The 18,618-nt window shown below is 31.5% G+C and overlaps 1 protein-coding gene across 6 annotated transcripts in view; it reads left to right on the forward strand.

Annotated features, from left to right (window-relative positions):
- The window catches only part of LOC148624244 (transient receptor potential cation channel subfamily M member-like 2), a 46,210-nt gene that overhangs the window by 3,378 nt on the left and 24,214 nt on the right, over window positions 1-18,618 (forward strand). For 5 of the 6 annotated variants that reach the window (XM_088566848.1, XM_088566844.1, XM_088566845.1 and 2 more), the window contains 13 exons: window positions 167-365; window positions 1,518-1,703; window positions 4,487-4,714; window positions 5,190-5,382; window positions 7,931-8,120; window positions 8,743-8,890; window positions 10,045-10,138; window positions 10,521-10,651; window positions 12,234-12,428; window positions 12,908-13,075; window positions 14,388-14,569; window positions 16,323-16,575; window positions 17,473-17,563. In XM_088566848.1, coding sequence (XP_088422974.1) covers window positions 183-365; window positions 1,518-1,703; window positions 4,487-4,714; window positions 5,190-5,382; window positions 7,931-8,120; window positions 8,743-8,890; window positions 10,045-10,138; window positions 10,521-10,651; window positions 12,234-12,428; window positions 12,908-13,075; window positions 14,388-14,569; window positions 16,323-16,575; window positions 17,473-17,563 — 2,242 coding nt within the window. In that variant the 5' untranslated portion in view covers window positions 167-182. Of the gene's footprint in view, window positions 1-166; window positions 366-1,517; window positions 1,704-3,883; window positions 4,029-4,486; window positions 4,715-5,189; window positions 5,383-7,930; window positions 8,121-8,742; window positions 8,891-10,044; window positions 10,139-10,520; window positions 10,652-12,233; window positions 12,429-12,907; window positions 13,076-14,387; window positions 14,570-16,322; window positions 16,576-17,472; window positions 17,564-18,618 lie in introns of those variants that run through there. The other variant, XM_088566849.1, reaches the window with a different exon arrangement.

Consider the following 18,618-nt stretch of genomic DNA (forward strand, 5'->3'; position numbering starts at 1 on the left):
AGATGGTGCAGGAGAAGCTGTACTTTCTACAAAATGCAGTTAATAATTAGATTAAATAAAAACCGTTATACTGTGGTTTCACACATAAAATATGTGACTGACATGAATGGTTTACATCTGACATCTTTTAAAATTCAATTCATATACATATGTATATTTACTACAGGTTGAACTAAGAAATTATGGAAAATAGCAGTGAAGACCTGGCAGAGCCTGAAGTTATTTTTGTTGACCCAGTGTATGCAACTGTTACTAGCAAGATTTCTGTAAACAGTGCAGGTTCTGCTGATCTAAAATGGATAGAAAATTGTGGCATGTCAGGGGGTCTTGTGAAATTTATGACTCAAGGCTCAGTAAGAAAGAGAGTGAGTATCTATACATATACAGTTTACTAACTTGACCAAAACTTAAGACAGAATATGTATTAGGGAACTATACTAACCAGTGATATGTAAATATAATGTAATTGTTATACCCCCACGTCAAAAGGTATATAGTAATCATGCTATCTGACTTTTTGTCCCTCCCCAGTTCTTATCTGCAACTCCTCTAAAACCACTTACTGGAATTTGATGAAACTTTCAAACTTTTTTTTATCACATTATGCCATTGTGCACCTCCTATTTTGTTTTCTCATCTAAATCATATTTGGTCTTCTCTCATTTCTGATGCAAAACATGAATTTTTTCATTGGTCAATCATGGGGGACCATATTATACAATACAGAAAGAGAAATACAGTGACTAAATACCATCATAGTGGTGTACATTGTACCGCTTTTAAAGTGGGTCTCAATATTTCTTCCCCTAAGAAATTTTTTGTTTCTTTCTTTTGTATTGTGACTGGCAAGCTCTACCACATTAAATGCATAAAAAATTTCAAAATATTTTGATAAACTAAAAAAATATTCATGTCCACTTGCAAAGTTGTACACCACCATGTCAGTGATCTGTCATGGTATGTTTCTTTCTGTACTGTAATCTGAAACTCCTCTTAAATAATTTAATGGGATTTGATGAAATTTCACACATCCTTTATCACATGATGTCAATTGTGCACCTCTTATTTTGTTTCTCCATCTGAATGACTTTCTAGGGAGGTGTGGGGCATGCTTGTACACAGGATTTTTGAAAGGGATGTGCTTATTTAAAGGTCAGGGGTCTTTATTCAAAAACATCGACTTTAAAGGTCACAGTTGAATCAAAATGATAAATTTAATAGTGATTGTTGGTTTTCAAAGTGGGGTGCGACCGTATCCTGACACTCCCCCATGTGTGGGGTATCAATAAGTGAGTTATGCTCACAGTTTTTCTAGTTTGTTCATGATTTTCTTTAGAATGCGAATGTATTTTATTTTGAAACTTTATTTTTAACTAGTATTCAAATGATGTTTTTCACCATTGCTATTTCTAATAGAGAGGATAGAGACTGGTATGGTGTTATATTTATTGGCCTATAGTTAATTGTTAGCTTTCAAAAATTCCATTTGTTGAAATGATTTTCTCTGCTGTATTTAGTCCAGTGTGAGCTATTACATCAAAATGGCAGATGACACTAGCACAGATAAAGTAGCAGATTACTTCGAGAAGGCATGGATGTTAAGGACACCTAGTATTATTCTGTCTGTTATTTCTGATCCTCATCACTGGAAGCCTTGGAGAAGTGAAACACAGACTGAAGATTTTCAAAAGGGCATAGTGGAGGTGAATATATATTATCATATATAATACTTTTAAGAAATTATATGTCTATTCCCGTATTTAAATTGCATCAGACCATAAAATGCTATATGGACCGGCTGGAAATTATATTGGACCAGTAGACATAGTTTATTTTCATTGACAGTCTCGTTCCGGATTGGATTCCGTTGTTTGATTTTTGATCAAAACCAAAATGTCATCTGGCAGATTTGCTTCGTTAGATGAAGATGCATTGAAGGCTATACAGTTTTGCATGTCATAGAAAAATTATATCTTTAGCATCACACAGGATAGTTGAGTACCTTCTTGAATGAAGCTGTTGACTGGAAGAAAAGTATGGTATAGCAAATAGGTAATTGTACAGAGGGTCAAATGCCATGATATGGACTGGTATGTCGCCCTTAAAAATTATATGGACCTCAGCTGCGCTTCTGTCCATTTAATTTTTTCCGGATGACATGCGTCCAGATAATGCCATATGACCCTCTGTACAATTGACTATTTGCTAAATATTTGTAACTAAATATGGAGTTTTCTATATGTTATACCATTGATTTTTGAGAAGTCATGACAGCCAAGAAAAATCCATAACAATGGACATCACAGTCTAGTCTAGATTTTAAAACATATGATAGAGAGAATATGATTTTTATATTTGTATGTGTCAGTGTTTTCGTTCGAAGATACTTGGTTTTCGTTTGAGAATTGATCTCTTTGAAATTGTACCACAATGTGCCTTTTCTCCAAAGGAAAGTTCAGATTTGAACCAAATGAGGGCCAAAAAAGAGTCACATGGATTCTGGTGAAATTCTTTTTTTCTGAAGGAAAGTTCAGATTGATATGAACCAAATAAGGTCCACAAAATGGTATTGATTGGCCCAACCGTTGTGGAATAAGGGGGCAAGAAGGTATCAAAAACTTGTAAGCTTTTATCAGAATTTAACTTCAGTAAAAGTGTGTGTATGTAACATTGTCCCACAATTTTCTATATCCAAAGGTCAGAATCTGGTTAAGATTTGAACCATTAAGGAATGAGAGAAGAAAATGGCTAGAAACAATCATTTCTTAATGTGCAGACAATAAATTGACTAAAAGTAATGTATATTCCTCTGTTTAAAGTATAAATATAACATTTAGTGTAATTGAATAAAATGTTTTGCTTTGCTTTTTTAATTCTTACACTATGAATTCAGAGTTTATTGTGAGCAAGTATGGTGATTTTTTTAGGTTTTTTATTTATTATACCGTATGTCGCCTGTCTATCACTGGAACTTCACTACACAAAAATAAAGTCCAAATGTAATTACTTTTATATTATTCAATACCTCTTTTATAACCATGTTTCTTTTTTGTTTCCTGCAAATATTCAGCTTAATAGTATTCTATTATTTCTGCAAATAGAATTGAGATCTAGTCTTCATATCAGCTGAAGATTTGAAGGACTGCTTTTTGGCTTTGAAAGATCACATTTAGTAATAAATTTGTATTTAGGAAATTTAGTTCTTGCAGTAATGTGTCAAGAAGCATAAAATGGGTTAAGCATGTTCCATATAACACACTTACAAATGTACCAGTCAAATTCTCCAGCCTTTCATTAACTGTTTATCATTAATAAACAGGAAGTGAAGAGCAGTGGTTTTAACCAAGTAAAATTAGCGGGAAAATTCAAATTGATAAAAGTGTCAAGTTCTTGGAAAGTCTTATGTTGGGTTTAATTGAGTACATTGTATAATAAATAATCTACTATCGTAGTTTTTTAATGTTAATGCAAATTAACTTTTGGACAGTTTTAAAAATTTAGAAAAAAGGTGAAACGGAACAAAATTTGTATTTGTGTGTGAAGTTAGATCAGAAGTATGGATTGACATCTTGTTTATACATATTAGGAAAAAACACTTCTTGATGTCAAATATGAAAAATTCAAATATATGATCACAATTTTATTTTACATCATGTAATCTTTGAAATTTTGTTCATGCTACAATTTTCACAAGTCAGAAACCTCAGTGCTGACAGCACTTTGATTATTTTAGACCCTATTTGGTATTTTGATAAATTAGATTTTTAGAATAAAATGACATTGTCATACCAGTTAACCCTTTTACAGTAGAGGGGAGATTCCCACAAAATCCATGAAAAATTATAAATCTTCCACATATACATCAGAGATTTGTGTGAAATGTTTGCTTAAAATTACTATGTTTTCCTTGAAAAGTACTAAACAATTGAAATTTTATTTAAAAAATTTGCTTTTACATGAAAATCTCCCTCATGAGACAGTGCCAATTGGGGAGAATCTCCTTCATGATCTGTTTCAAAGGTTGACAGGTATGCATTGATTTTCTCATTAACAAAACTTTAAATTATAAATTAAATACCTGTGATTGCAATCCTGTCACACGTGTTTTTTTTCAACAACCATAAAGACCCACACTGTACATTGTAAAAAACTACCTAAAATTAAAGGTGTTGTGAGTCATCTTTCTAACAGCGATTCCATGTCTTTTTTTTATCTTCTACTCATATGTCCAATTAAAAAGGCTAACCATCACTGAACAAATTTTTCTTGATAAACAAATTCAATGGAATAGTAAAGAGGTAAGAAAACAAGGACATTTTTAACAATATTTAGTCAAATGTGTGATTGTTTGAATTGTAATTAAAAACAAATTAAGCAAAATGGCACATGATGATGGAATGGGAATTATTAATAATATTCAGTAATACAATATAATCTTTGATCACATGATGAAAATCCTTTGATAATTTGCTGCTCATATCTGCAGGCTTTAAACACAACATCTGTATGGTTGTTGACAGATGGTATAAATAGTGGTGTAACAAAAATGATAGGAGATGCCATCAGAAAGGAAAAGGAGAGGAGACAACTACTGGCTGCCAATTTCTCCCAACAGTTTGTAACCTCAGACAGACTGGAAAACTTACCTAGAATAACAGCAGTGGGAATTGTTCCTACTTCCAAATTGTCTTATGCTCAAGTGTTTAACACAGAGGTATGTACATGCACAATCATTCAGTTATTTGTTTGGTTTATTAGACACCTCTCAAAGGAAACATCAACAATTGTGTGATTCAATTTTATACCTCTATTTTCAAGTTGAGTAAATATATTGCTATTTCTTGTAATTACATGTATGGTAAAACCAGTTATTGGTATCTATGAATGAGAAATATGCTTTAATGTATGTTATAATGAATTATTGGTATCTATGAATGAGAAATATGTTTTTAATGTATGGTATAACCAATTATTGGTATCTATAAATGAGAAATATGCTTTTAATGTCATGTCCATGGTTTAATTGATCAGCCCTGGAATTAGATGCACAAAGTGTACATCTATGGTCTTTATTTATAATATTTCTATTAAGTTATTTTGAAGTTATTTATGTGAATCATGAAGATTGTTATTGTCACATTGAGTGTTGTGTACATATACATGTACTATTAATATTTGCTCTTCCTTAGGATACAGAAGTACAGATAGAACTGGGGGAGCAAGGTAGCTTATCAATGCTTGAAGAGTTGAATCCAGATCTGACCAACTTTATTTTGATGGACAATGTAAAAACACAAACTGACATGAATGAATGTCGACTCTCTGTAGAAAAAAGGTTCAGATTGCCTGTTGGGAAACCTAAACAATACAAGAAAGTCGATGGTAGGTTGAGAGTTTGCTTAAAGATTGCTGATAAACATGTGTTTTTTCTTCATTGAAAGTGATTTGCATGACTGCTTTGGAACATTGAACGGTTCAGTAATATTATTTAATACATTGTGTTTGCTTGTATTTTGTTATTCATATTTTAGGCTACTTTCCAAATTCTCATACACAAATAATTATGATATTCATGTTCGATGTTCACATTATTCTTCCATCCTTCAATATCAAAGGCCTGAAAGAGTTCAAAAAATGGCTCTTGTGTCTATACCAAAAAAGTGACAGGGGCAATTTTACCCATGTTTATCATCCTGCAACAAACAATTTTCCAAATATTTTTTTATTAATGCTTGAAGATATGGATTTGAGTTAGGTGTGTGATTGTATCTGACTGTATTACTTGCATAGTTCAGATTTACATTCTTCTCCTCATATTTTTTTTCAAAATTTTGGGTATTGATCAAAGATATTTCAAATTCATAGATAGAACATCTTTACTGAAGTTTTTTTTTACAACTGCAAGAAAAATTAGCACATGTATATTGGTATTATGATGTTGTTTTTACTGTCATCATTGGCACCTGTTAACTTTTGTTTATATATCATAGTTTGAATAACACTTATCATATCTTTATTAAACACTTTGTCCCAAAGGACATAAAGTGGACCCTATAGTTTTTTGGAGATTTCAGCCTCACCCATGTTTTTTAATTGATTTATCTATAACCATTTATGAGTTATGTGGGTAGGAAATGGGGCCATGCCCCAAAAAATCAACTTTTTGTCTCCTTTTAACCTGGCCTAAAGGACCATGTGAGTTACTACCATCACTAGGTGTCCATCATCATCATTGTCTGTCGTTGTCATTGTCTGTCATCATTGTTAACAATTTTTCAAAACAGTTTCTCCTCTGACACTACTGGACCAATTAGAACCAAACTTAGTATAAATGATCCTTTTGGTATACTGTCTAGAACTGATTTGGGGAAATTTGATGTGTCAACAAACATGGCCGCTGGTACAAAAAATAGACCATAGGGGTCTGTCACCATTTTTTTGCCTTTATTAAAAAAAAACGTAGCAAATAGAAAAAACTAAGACTTCTTGGGCTCCTCAGTTAGATGAAATCTATTTATTTAGTAAATTTCAAGTTAATTTTCTGACTTGTTAAAAGTTATTCCCTCTTTTATGCCATTCTTACCATTTTTTGTTGTCAAATTTTTCGGTTATAAACTTGAAAAGCATAGTCGTTACTTTTTGACTCATTCTCCATTATAATAAGGATATGACCTATCATCAGTCAGAAGTTTAGGTATTGTGTACATAACTGATATGAAGATTTCTGATTTGTGGACTGTCATGGTTGCTATTACTAAAAAATGAGGTTTATTGGTCTAACAGCAGTTTTTTGTGAATTTCTTAAAAACCTTTATTAAAACAAATTCAAACTGAGGTAAAAAAAAATTCAGCATTATATAATCTAACGTACATTTTTGTGAAATTCTATTGACACAAATTTATTGCCCTTTTTGATATTTTTTTGCTGTTTTAGGGTTTTAATTTTTAAGATCAATTTCTTTGAAACCACATGTGCCTATGTTTTTGAACTTGATAGGGCTGTTGACCTCATTGTCTTATACAAACATTTCTTTTTTTGTGTAACTTGGATGGTTCAGAAGGGATAATGTTAATGTAGGGACTTCTTTAAATGATAAACTGTTTTTCCAATGGATCCAATGATACCACTACTTGATTTCAAATTCTTTGGTGAGTGACCCATGCTCTTTCAAGTCTCTAGTTTGAAGCTATAGACCTTGAACTTTAAAAAATTCATAGTTTTCACTCTTTTATGACTTTATTCCCTTAACTCCTCATAACACTGAGTTGAGTTTTGAAATGTGTTAAAATTTAAGTTTTCCTCACATTCTAGTGAACTAATTTTTGAATAAATTACATTGATTTAGAAATCTGTTTTTTTATCTTTTTTATCAATTCTATTATCATATTCACTTGGTAAAAAAACAATGTTGTGTCAAGAACTTAATCGTGGTCCAAAATAAAAGATACATGTATATGTATGTCGAACTTAAATCTAGGTTCAACATTAGCCATTTAGATATGGGCATATATGTCACTCTAACGTATAAGAGTAATTAAGGGAACCAAGATTCTAGCGGAAATCAAAAGAATATAATCCAGGGACAAAGACCAGACATGGAAAACGGACAGAAACACAATAAAGAACATAAAGCAACCTAAATAATACATACAAATTAACAAAAGCCAATAAGCAACTCGGACTCCACTAAAAACTGGGGGCATGGACCAGGTGCACCGGTAGAGTAAGCGTCCTCTGCTTTTCTAGAAACACCCTCTGATATAAAAATTTAAATGGCTTTTTTCTTGTTTTCTGTCATGTATTTTTCTTTTGACATTCTGAATTTGATTTACTGCAAAATAATGAAGGCTCTGTTCATTGAAGAGTTGAAAAATCCTGTTTGTATGTTGAAGTTGAGAAATAGGCAATATCATTTTAACTTTTTTTTAGAAAGTGATGGTGATAATGACATTATCACAGCAACATCAACACCATTAGTTGGTCTATTGGTCCAGGGAAGCCCTAGTGATATAGAGCATGTTTGTGACTTAGTTAAAATCAAAGTACCAGTTGTCATCCTCAAAGGAACTGGGGCAGCTGCTGATCTTTTTTCATTCACCATTGATGAAATTAAACATAGGTAATTCATGTTCTGCTAGGGCCTAATATAGAAAAGGAATGACTGAAAAATCACAAAAAGATGAATTAATCGTGTATGTTTTTGAAGATATAGTGTAATTTTCAACAATTTGAATTTTGTATTTCTGACTTAAGTCCACAATTAGCTACTGGGTATACATGTATATATGACAAAGAACAGATTTGCAAACTAAAAAAGAACCAAAACAAAACAAAGTGGTAAAATATGATAAAATTATTTACTTCCATTTCAATTCCACTTCATCCTTAATAATAAATAAATTACTAATAAAGAATAATGTAGGTTATTTTGGAATATTATTAGACCTTGTCCAACCAACAAAACAGATAAAAAGGGATGCATTTGTTTTTCTGTAAGTTGTATTAAATTCCCAAAGATTGAAATGCATTCAAACTACTACTTTACATGTTCTGCAGTAGGGTTAAGTTTTCTGGAAACAGGTGTCCTTAAAAAAAGTTTATTTTGTTGTCACCAATCAAGTAACCCTGTAGTTTATCAGTAGGTGGACCAAGTTCCATAAAACTGACCAATTCTCCATCCCTGCATTGTTATCCCTTTCTTCAATGCTCAGCTCTGTTATTTATTTCCTTTGAAATATTAGGGGTGATGAAGACCATATTAATAACTATGTTAAACCAGAGTTATTGAAGAAGATAATGACCACCTATCCACATGAGTTTAAGAATGATGATCTTGCTAGGAACCAATGTAGAGACAGAATTGTAGCAAGTGTACTCTACTCTATCAGGGTAAGTACCTATGCCATTGTACCTATGAAGCTCCAAAGATTTTCATTAAAACTACTGACAATAATTTTATAGTTTTAATATGAATATTACTACTGGAACATATTAGCAGTGATAGTGAAGTCTTGGTAGATGAGTTATAGCAAATATGAATATTACTACTGGAACATATTAGCAGTGATAGTGAAGTCTTGGTAGATTAGCATCTTAAGATTCCTATCAGAATTGTATAGTTTATTGCAGTTTACAATTCTACAAGAAATCGATGTCAAACTATTATTGTGTGTATTAAAGTAAGATACAGGTCAAATAACTGATTATTGTTAATTCTATAATGATCTTTTTCTCACTATGTCAGAAACCAATGCTGTGTCTAATACTAAATTATGACTTGAAATCAGATAATGGTCCAGTTTGAATATAGAGTCAATAATTGATGAATTTAGGCTTCCTTTTTGGTACGTTGGGCATTTTAAGCATCCCGAACTTACTTATTTATATCTCAAGTTAGGTCTCTGATATTGGTATGTGATTTTTTTGTTTGTTTGTGAAGTTAACAGAATGTAGGAGGAAATCCCACAGGAAATTAATGATATTGTGCACAAAAATCTCATAATTTAGGATCAGTTGTAAAAATTGGAATCTCCCATTGAGAGCAGTTAGGGACCATAAATTTTTGATCTGAAAAGTTTAAACTTACATGTCTCATCACATCTTGATTATTGAAATCAAATTATTATAGAATGCAAAGAAATGTTGTATTACAATGCTTGGAAAGAACACATAAAATAAGACAATTTCAAATACTGTAAAGTTATTAATTTTCACAGTTGTGTATTCTCGCAGCATGGTTTCATACCACAAAAGGAAGATTGTTATTGATTTTTGGGGTTATGTCCCCAACTGTTAAGGATTTAAGGACAAAACAGGGCCAAAAAGACTCATTTCTTAGACTTTTTAAACTGTATAACTCACTTTCATTCAACATTGTTTCCTAATAAAAGTTCAGCTGTATAAAGTTTGAATATATTGTTCATAATTGTTCAGGTATGACTTTTACAGTTGAATCAAGCTGCACCTTACAAAGTAATTAGTTTTGAAATGGACACATTTTTCAGTTGAAAAACTCAAATAAAATATCTAAAATTTAATTGTAGGAGGAGCAAAACTTCTTGACGGTTTTGGACATTGACCGTGACAATAGTGGTTTAAAGAATTTGAATAAATATATTCTGCTGGCATTATTTGAATGTAAGTATTACTAATTAGAAGGTAAATATGTATTTTGCTGCCATTATTTTTTATTTGTGAGTTTCATAAGTATAATAGGAAATGTCACTACAAAAAGTATTCTTGTATGAGGATTGAGATGTCATCTGTGAGATAAAGACCACTTCCAAATATTTAATTTCGATATAATAAAAAGTATTGCTTTAGTTTTACAATGAGTTTAAATATTCTCTTGTATAATGACTGCTGGCAGTGCTGCATTTTGAATGAAAGCACAATGGAGAATCATGACAAAAACAGCTTTGTACTTGTACTATCTGTTATTCAATGATGAGCTCACTTCTGAAGGTTTATTTTATAAACATTACAAATATAATTTGATAAGTGTAATATTATTTTATAGCTCAAGAACCAAAGAAGGGAACAATGTTCCAGTATCAGCTACAACGTAACCTAAAGCTCACACTAGATTGGAATAGACATGATTTAGCTGTCAGTAGGATATTTCAGAAATATGACTGGTTTAGAATCAAGGTATACCACATCTTTTTGTAGTTCCAGTTAATTAGTGCCTAATGATAAATAAGCTACTCTATGTTTAAGACACTGCAGTTATCTCAGTATAAGACAATAGTATATGTGTGGGATTAGCTCTTTAACATGACATGTATAAGTAATTTCTAATTGTGATTCCATCTTTATCAGCTGAGATATCCCATTGAAAATATTAGTTACTACACAGCAATTTCAGTGGAATGCACACTAATAACTATACCAGGCCTTCTTAGATGCAAGTAAGGCATCAGTATGGCCAGTAGGTGCACGACAGCTATTGAGAGGTCTAAAAGAAGCATTTACATTGATATATTTACACTAGAGTTGAGGTTTTGTTGGTATCAAGTTAGATTCTGATAATATTATAATACCCAAACTTTGTTCTTATGTCTGATTTTCACACTTTTTTAACAAATTTCTAATCTTCTACTGTATGGTAATTTTTTTTGTCTGAAATATATATGGCTTTGCTATGGTGACTCTCTTTTTTAAGCTTTCTGCAATCTACTTCCTGTTTACAATGCAACTAAAAATTTTCATGATAGCTGTTAACAAGTGCAACTTTTTATGTATGCTGAGTATAAGTGCAACTTCTTGTTTTCTTGAAGTTTTAAATTATACATGTACTCTTCTGGCAATATTGTGAGAACAAAATTGGTGATTTCAGTTTTGAATGTATGGTAACATGCATGCAGTTTATTATTATACCCCCATTTGCAAATAGGGGTAAGTGGTGATGAAGGTATCTGTTCTTTCTTCTTTCCTTCTTTCCTTCCATTACATAAAGGGGGCCATCTTTTATTCATGACTCCTCCTATACAACTGAATGGAATTAAATGAAACTTTCACAGAATTTTTATTACATATTCCCATTGTGCATCCTATTTCAGAGGTGGAGTTTGGGTACCAGTCGTAATGCTCACAGTTTTTGTAGTTTTATACAATCATTGATAAGAACAGCCCTATTGGAAGGAGGCCTATTATACTTTTGATGTGTACATAAGACCTACTGACATATGCCAGTTTTGTGGATAATATTAAGAAACCTCTTGTTAGGAGCATGATGTGGGAAATAATTTATTTGAGCTGTTTGATATGGTCAAGTCACTACAGAAGTTTTATGGTCGTTATCATGAACTCGTGGATCATTATGGTGTATCCATCAGCACCATGAAAACTGATTTATTCAACGGGTCATAGTTTTCCTTCCCTTGTTTGTCTACCCCGGACTTGACTTTTTATGAACAACTCGGCGGGTGTTTCTAGAAAAGCAGAGGACGCTTACCCTACTGGTGCACCTGGTCCATGCTACCAATTTTTAGTGGAGTCCGAGTTGCTCATTTGCTTTTGTTACTTTGTATGTGTGATTTTGGTTGCTTTGTGTTCTTTGTTGTGTGAGTCTGTTTTCCATGTCTGGTCTTTGTCCCTGGATTACATTCTTTTGATTACCACTGTAACCTTGGTTCGCTTGATTACTCTTTATGTACTGTGAAAGAAAATAGTTAAAATGACATAAAAATGTAAGAGAATTTTTAGTGCTAAGTACAAGTGTTGTTTACAGGTCACTCCTTCTCTGTTAGACCTAGCCATGATAAAGAAAGATAGACACAAGTTTGTAGAGCTCTTCCTTGATAAAGATGCTGTAGAATTACATAAATACTTTACTCACAAGAAGTTACTTTATCTGATCAATAACTTTGAAGACTCTGAATTCTTTAGAACAATGTGTCTTGGGGAGATGCTGGGATATTCACCGGTGAGTTCTATGGTATCTTCTTTTTATAAGAACTGTAAATAGAAAGACAAAATGAATAAATGGCTTACACAATAATTACTGCATGATATAAATATGTAACAAATCACATGCACCATTTGAAAAAAATTAGTCAGTAACCAATAATCACAGAGTCATGAAACTGGTAATTTAACCATTTAAAATAATTTGGGAATATCAGACTGAAAAAAATAATACAATATAGAAATTTATCTTTGAAAAGATTTAAAAATCTCAATTTAAACTACTTGTCCTCTGCCAAGACTGTTCTACTTAGAGTTGAAAAAAAAAATAAATTCAAGTACAATGTAGTAACTTCAAGTTTTGTAGTCTTTATATTCTACTTTGATTTCAACTTCAGTGACAACTTGAATAAATATTGGTTCACTCTAATTTTTCTGAAATAAAATAGAGGTTTGTGATCAATGTTTCATTAAATTAATATTTAAATAATGATGCAGATTTCAGATTACCCAGTTGGTAAGAGGTTTGTAAATGGGGAAAGATCTGATTTCAACAAACTTCTGTACAAAGCCACCCACATGTCTGGTTTAGGTACCTTCACAGATGTTGACAAACTAGAGACCACAGATATCAATGTAGCTACACTAGCTATAGCAGAAAGGAAGGTAATGTTTTTCATTATTTTTCTCTTTCATGCTTGATATTCCTTTATTTATGGCTGTCTATTTCAAATAAGATGTAAAGTAAATCAATTTAGTTTTACATACATATTTCAGACATTATTTTGTCTGCTTTATAATGGATTTCTTGGAATTCTGCTTTTTTTCAAATCCTGGATTAACCATTTATGTTTTTTCTTCTTTTATATTTACTGTGGGTTTCAGCAATATCTGCCTTTTTGTTGGCTTTGTAAAATCATGTCTGGTATTTACTGTGAAAGTATTTTTGCTTGTGGGATATCAATTTTCGTAGTTTTCATGGGTTTGCTAAACCATGAAATTTGATGCCCAAAGGAAAAGAAAATATCCCATTTGTTTATATTGTAAAAGTGTCAAATCCATGAATTCAAGAATCTACGAACTGATGGTTTTCCCCTAAACTACGAATATTAGTACCCATGAATTAAAGTACTTCCACAGTAAGCAATTTTTGATGTCTCAATTGAAGTTCAAATATATATCTGTGAAAGTACTCATCTAAATATGTTTGATTTTTTTCATCTTGATTGAGTTTATATACTTATATACTTAAAACAGTGGGGGAACATTTAAAAAAAAACAAAGTAGGAATGTTGTTGATTCAGACTCCTAGGAGATACCATGAAAATGACTGTCAGATTATTTTTTTTCTTTGTATTGTATTTAATAAACTCAATTAAATTGTGTAAGTGTTTCATGGTGTTGTATTATGTTCATTTTATTTTTATAGACAATAAAATGTTTAAGTAGAGTGTTTTTTTTTGTGTGATTATCTTGCACCATGTGTATTTCATTCTGCTGACTAAAAATGTGCCTGACCTGGCTAGATGATGCCAAGAAATATCCCAGAAATTTTTCAATTATCAAACCATAAATATAATAACCGTGAATTCTGAAACTAATTACTAATAACTTAACATAAAAGAATGGATAAGAATATACTTGATACAAGAAAATATCATCCTCCTTGACAGACTATGCTGTACTCAATACCTCGTAAATTAATATACCATCTCACATGCTAATATTTTACTGTCCAGGTAAAGTATACCTATATAAAGACTTAGCATGAATAATACAACAATTAAACACCGGCAAACATTTACTGTAATTGTACTTATTTCCACGAATTTTGCTGCCATGCACTGTCCGCAAAAATAAGTACATATGAAAGAAATTTCTACCTTTATTCTTTACACAAAAACCACACTTTTTCTGAAAATAAGTACAGTTACTGTTATTTGACATATTGTAATGAACCATTTCTTGTTTTATTTAGGCCATAAACATATTAGTTTTTTGGGCAGCATTAAATTATGATACAGAATTAACCAAGACTCTGTGGAAAAAGACAGAGGAGCCCATGGCTATGTCAATGATTGTCAGCATGCTGTGGCATAATATGGCAAAAAGATGGTGTCCTGATGTTGACCTTAAGAGAAGACTCTTGAAATCTTCAAGGTATTATTTTCATGAGAGTTTATGAAATACCTATAAAGTATTATGAAATGTGACTTATTTAGTTATCTGTTGTGATTTACTTTATCATTGGTTGATTAGATCACAGTATCACTTAAATATTTTTGATATGGACTTGGTATTTCTATTCTACTGAAAAGTCACTTTGAAACATGACTATGTTTGTTGTAACTTCCTTTAAAATAGAAACTTCAGGTCTGTATAATATTTATACCCCCCTTTATTAGGGAGTGGGCTGTCTTGTCCATCCCTCAGCTTCTATTGGAGGTAATGCTTATTTGGTTTATTGATTTTGCTATTTACAGTGTCTCCACATTCCAGGATACTTACTTATCCTCTTTCTGTTTATCATACAACTTAGTAATTTATAGGTGATGCATAGTGGATTTTTTTTCTAAACAGATTTCTCAGCTTCTACTGGAGGTACTATTTAGATATTTGGTACACCACTTTAACCAAGTCTCCCCCTTTGAAGTTTTTTGCATATCTTATTCCTATTTACCGTGCAACTTAATAACTGTAATAAATTCATTTTTGGTAATGGTATACATGGTATACATATATTATAATAGTTGTTTAATGCATTCTTAGCATGATTTAGCATGCAACATCGTGTTACTATATAAAGATCAACAGATCCATATTATAGTAAATCAATATGTCAATCGTCGTATGAAGTTAAGTACAGGCTGGTTAAAGTGATGTCAGAATTAAGTAATTTCTTGATATATTTCATTTAGTAGGCCATTTTTGTCAGATTTTTGGACTCCTCTGGTTTTATCCATTTCATAGCATTAATATTTTTTGCCTAGTGACACACAGTTTTCTTAACATAATTTCATTAAAAACACCTTAAAATGTTATTTGGGAAGTTTCCTGAAATTCTTGTTACTCCTTCAGTGTTTTAATCAATTAAACCTACTAAGCCAAAACCTATGGTAAATCAAAGAATCTTTTTCCCTCCAAAATTTCAAAAGCTTGTATCTAAAAAAAAACAGCAACAATGACCCATCTGGTTTTTTTTCTTATATCATTCTAGCATGAAAGATCAGAAAATATTTCACAATCTTTTGAAATCCTTGCTATTTTGATGAAGTTTTTAAGAGGTAATCTGGTAAATGTCATATGTAGATGTGCTGTATCTTATGCCTGCAAATGGGGATATTCCATCTTGAAGGTATTACATGTTAAAACTTTTGAAGTGCAGACTGTTATGGATTTTGAGGAAATTTATATTGGGAGACTAGGTATTGTATGTAGATGTGCATGAAGGAAGATAACTATTGTCTGATGTCTGTAAAACAAGATAATCCAACATGAGGGTTTTACTTGTTTTAAAGTTTTGTTAGCACAAACGATATTAAACCCCCTAAACTTTGTATAAATTTTATTGGAAGGTTAGGCATCATATATAGATGTGCACGAAGGGGGATAACTATTATCCAATGCCTTCAAAGGCATCAAAACCAAGTGACCTGTTTAAACCTGATAAGTGCAACTCCTTCTGAACAACCATATGGATTTTGTTGAAATCTTACTGACTGGATAGGCATCATATGTTGATGTGCTTGAGGGAAAATATTAATTGCCTGATATCTGCAAAAGGAAAGAATCCAACTTAAAAGATTTGATATGATTTTAGTCCAATTGAATCAGTGTAAATTCTACTTGTGAGCTTGATCACCGTCTATTTAGTTTATGTTCTTTATTATCACTCATAGCTATTTTTATTTAGGGAGTTTGGTGAGCTTGCTGTAAAATTGCTGGATTACAGTTACAAAGATTCTAATATAAACACCATAGCTTTGCTTGACAAGAAGCTTGGAGACTTCAACAACAAAACCATTGTAGAGCTGGCTCATTTTGCAAAGAACAGACATTTTATTGCCCACTATATCTGTCAGAAATGGCTCAATAGGCGATGGTTTGGAAATTTGCTGATCAAAAAGTATGACTGGGGACCTATTAAGATCCCTAACTGGGTGAAGGTAAGCCTTTTCATTTGGCCCTATGTTTGTTTCATTATGTGCTTGTATAGAAGATTGCTGATTATACCCCCACTCAACAAGGTGGTGGTAAATTGGAAGCATTCTGTCTATCCATCATTCAGCCCCGCCAAAGTTCGTTGCAATTATCATCACAGTTTCTAATAAAATGATTGATTTTAAATTTAGTGTGTGGCTTTATGTAGATGGGGCATATGTTGTAAGCCATTTTGGGTGCTTTCATATATCAACTTCCAGTTTCATAGAATATTGCCATTTTTTATAACAGTATATGGAATGATAAAAATCGTTTTGGAGTTAAATGGGTACATGGGCCATGCCCTAAAATATCAACTTTTTTTTTTTGCCAAATTTTGAAAATTACATTTTTTTATTGGATTCTTTATAAAAATCCCTGCATAGGAATTGAATATATTTAAAGGGATCAATTTTTATGGTTTCAAAAAATGATTAGCATTATATAGTGTTAAAATTCAATTTTTCAGGGTCTTTTTTTTCACACATCTCTGCCCGTGGAGAAAAAAATGAAACTGCTGCACGTTAACTTTTATATCTATAGAAATATGGTGAGATTGCCATTTTGCCAGAATCTTTCAGGCTTAAATAGCACCAGGATCATTGTGTATTATTGAAAGAGGATATATAAAGAACACATCATTAACTGCAACTCATTGTATCAAAGAAACCACTTTTGACAAAGAATAATGTTTGGTTGTTTAATTTTTTAACCTGCTGAAATGGTTCTTGTACTTAAAAAAGAAAGAAAAAGTAAGAGCAATGTAATGTGAAAATGATATTCCTTGACAACATATTTTGACATGTAAACAATATTCTAAAGTAATCCATTTCCAGAGTTATATTTGTTTTATATTCTTGCAGATATACATGAGTTTGATGCTAATCTTTCCTATGTTTATTTGGATTGATTATGATTTGGCTGACAGGAAGAGAAGGAGGAAGATAATTGAAGGTAAATTATTTATGACTATTGTAAATAACAGGTGTCAGTAAATAAAGTGATATGTGTTAATTTATTGTTTTGGTTTGGTTGCCATGTGTACCCATAACTATTGATTCCTGTACATGTAATTTATAATGTAGAGTTGTGTGCTGTTTTAGAATACCCAGTAATTCTTTGTTAACACATTCAGCAAGTTTGACTTTCCTTTAACAACCTGATAATTGTTATAAAAAGTGGTTGAAATAATTTCCCAAGTAATTTAAATCATAATGAAATTTATCATTCAATGCATTTCTAATTTTGATTGAAATTGGTTTGTTTGTGATAAGAAAGTAATGTTTCATTTTAAAAACAACACAGTTGAATGATGGTATGTATTGAACTTCTGTAACCCTAGTAACCAAAGCACAGATTTTAGTATGAATATGTATAGTTAAATCTTCTTACTTTGTCCAATAGAAACTTTGTTTTTAATTTCTGTTCCTTCATATTGGTCTGTTCAACTTTAATTAAACGAAACACGTGTAAGGTACTTTAGTTTCATCCTTGTAGCACCCCCTACAAAAAAAGGGAAAAAAAGAAAAAATGTATAACTTACAAATTTGATCTGTTGTGATATATTTCCACTGCTATAAATATTATGTAGAAATCTTAACATAATCCAAACAGGTGTAAATATATCTCAATAAGGTGTCCTTTCCTTTTCTTTTATCTGAAGTAGAATCAGTTGATGCTAAAATACAATTAAAATTTGAAGTGTTTAACTTGATGACATGCAGGTATTTCAAATAAACATTCAAAATTTTTTAGAACTAAAAAATTTTAAATCTTTTGAAATTGGGTATCTTCAGTCATAATTATAAGTTACAAAACTGTGAATTATTTTTGCACATTTATAGACACCAGTAATGAAAAATACCCAAAATGGTATGGTTTCTTTTATAATGTATAAAATACCCATTCCAAAGTGGTGTGGCTTCTTTTTATAATGTACATAATTTGTTTGTCAAATTAGACCAGCTTTGTGGTAAGTAGTCCTCACTTAAATTGTAACACAAAAATTA

Source organism: Perna viridis, chromosome 2 (assembly GCF_037379345.1).
Source record: "Perna viridis isolate PV_CMFRI_1.1 ecotype Kerala chromosome 2, ASM3737934v1, whole genome shotgun sequence".
Taxonomy (NCBI): Eukaryota; Metazoa; Mollusca; class Bivalvia; order Mytilida; family Mytilidae; genus Perna; species Perna viridis.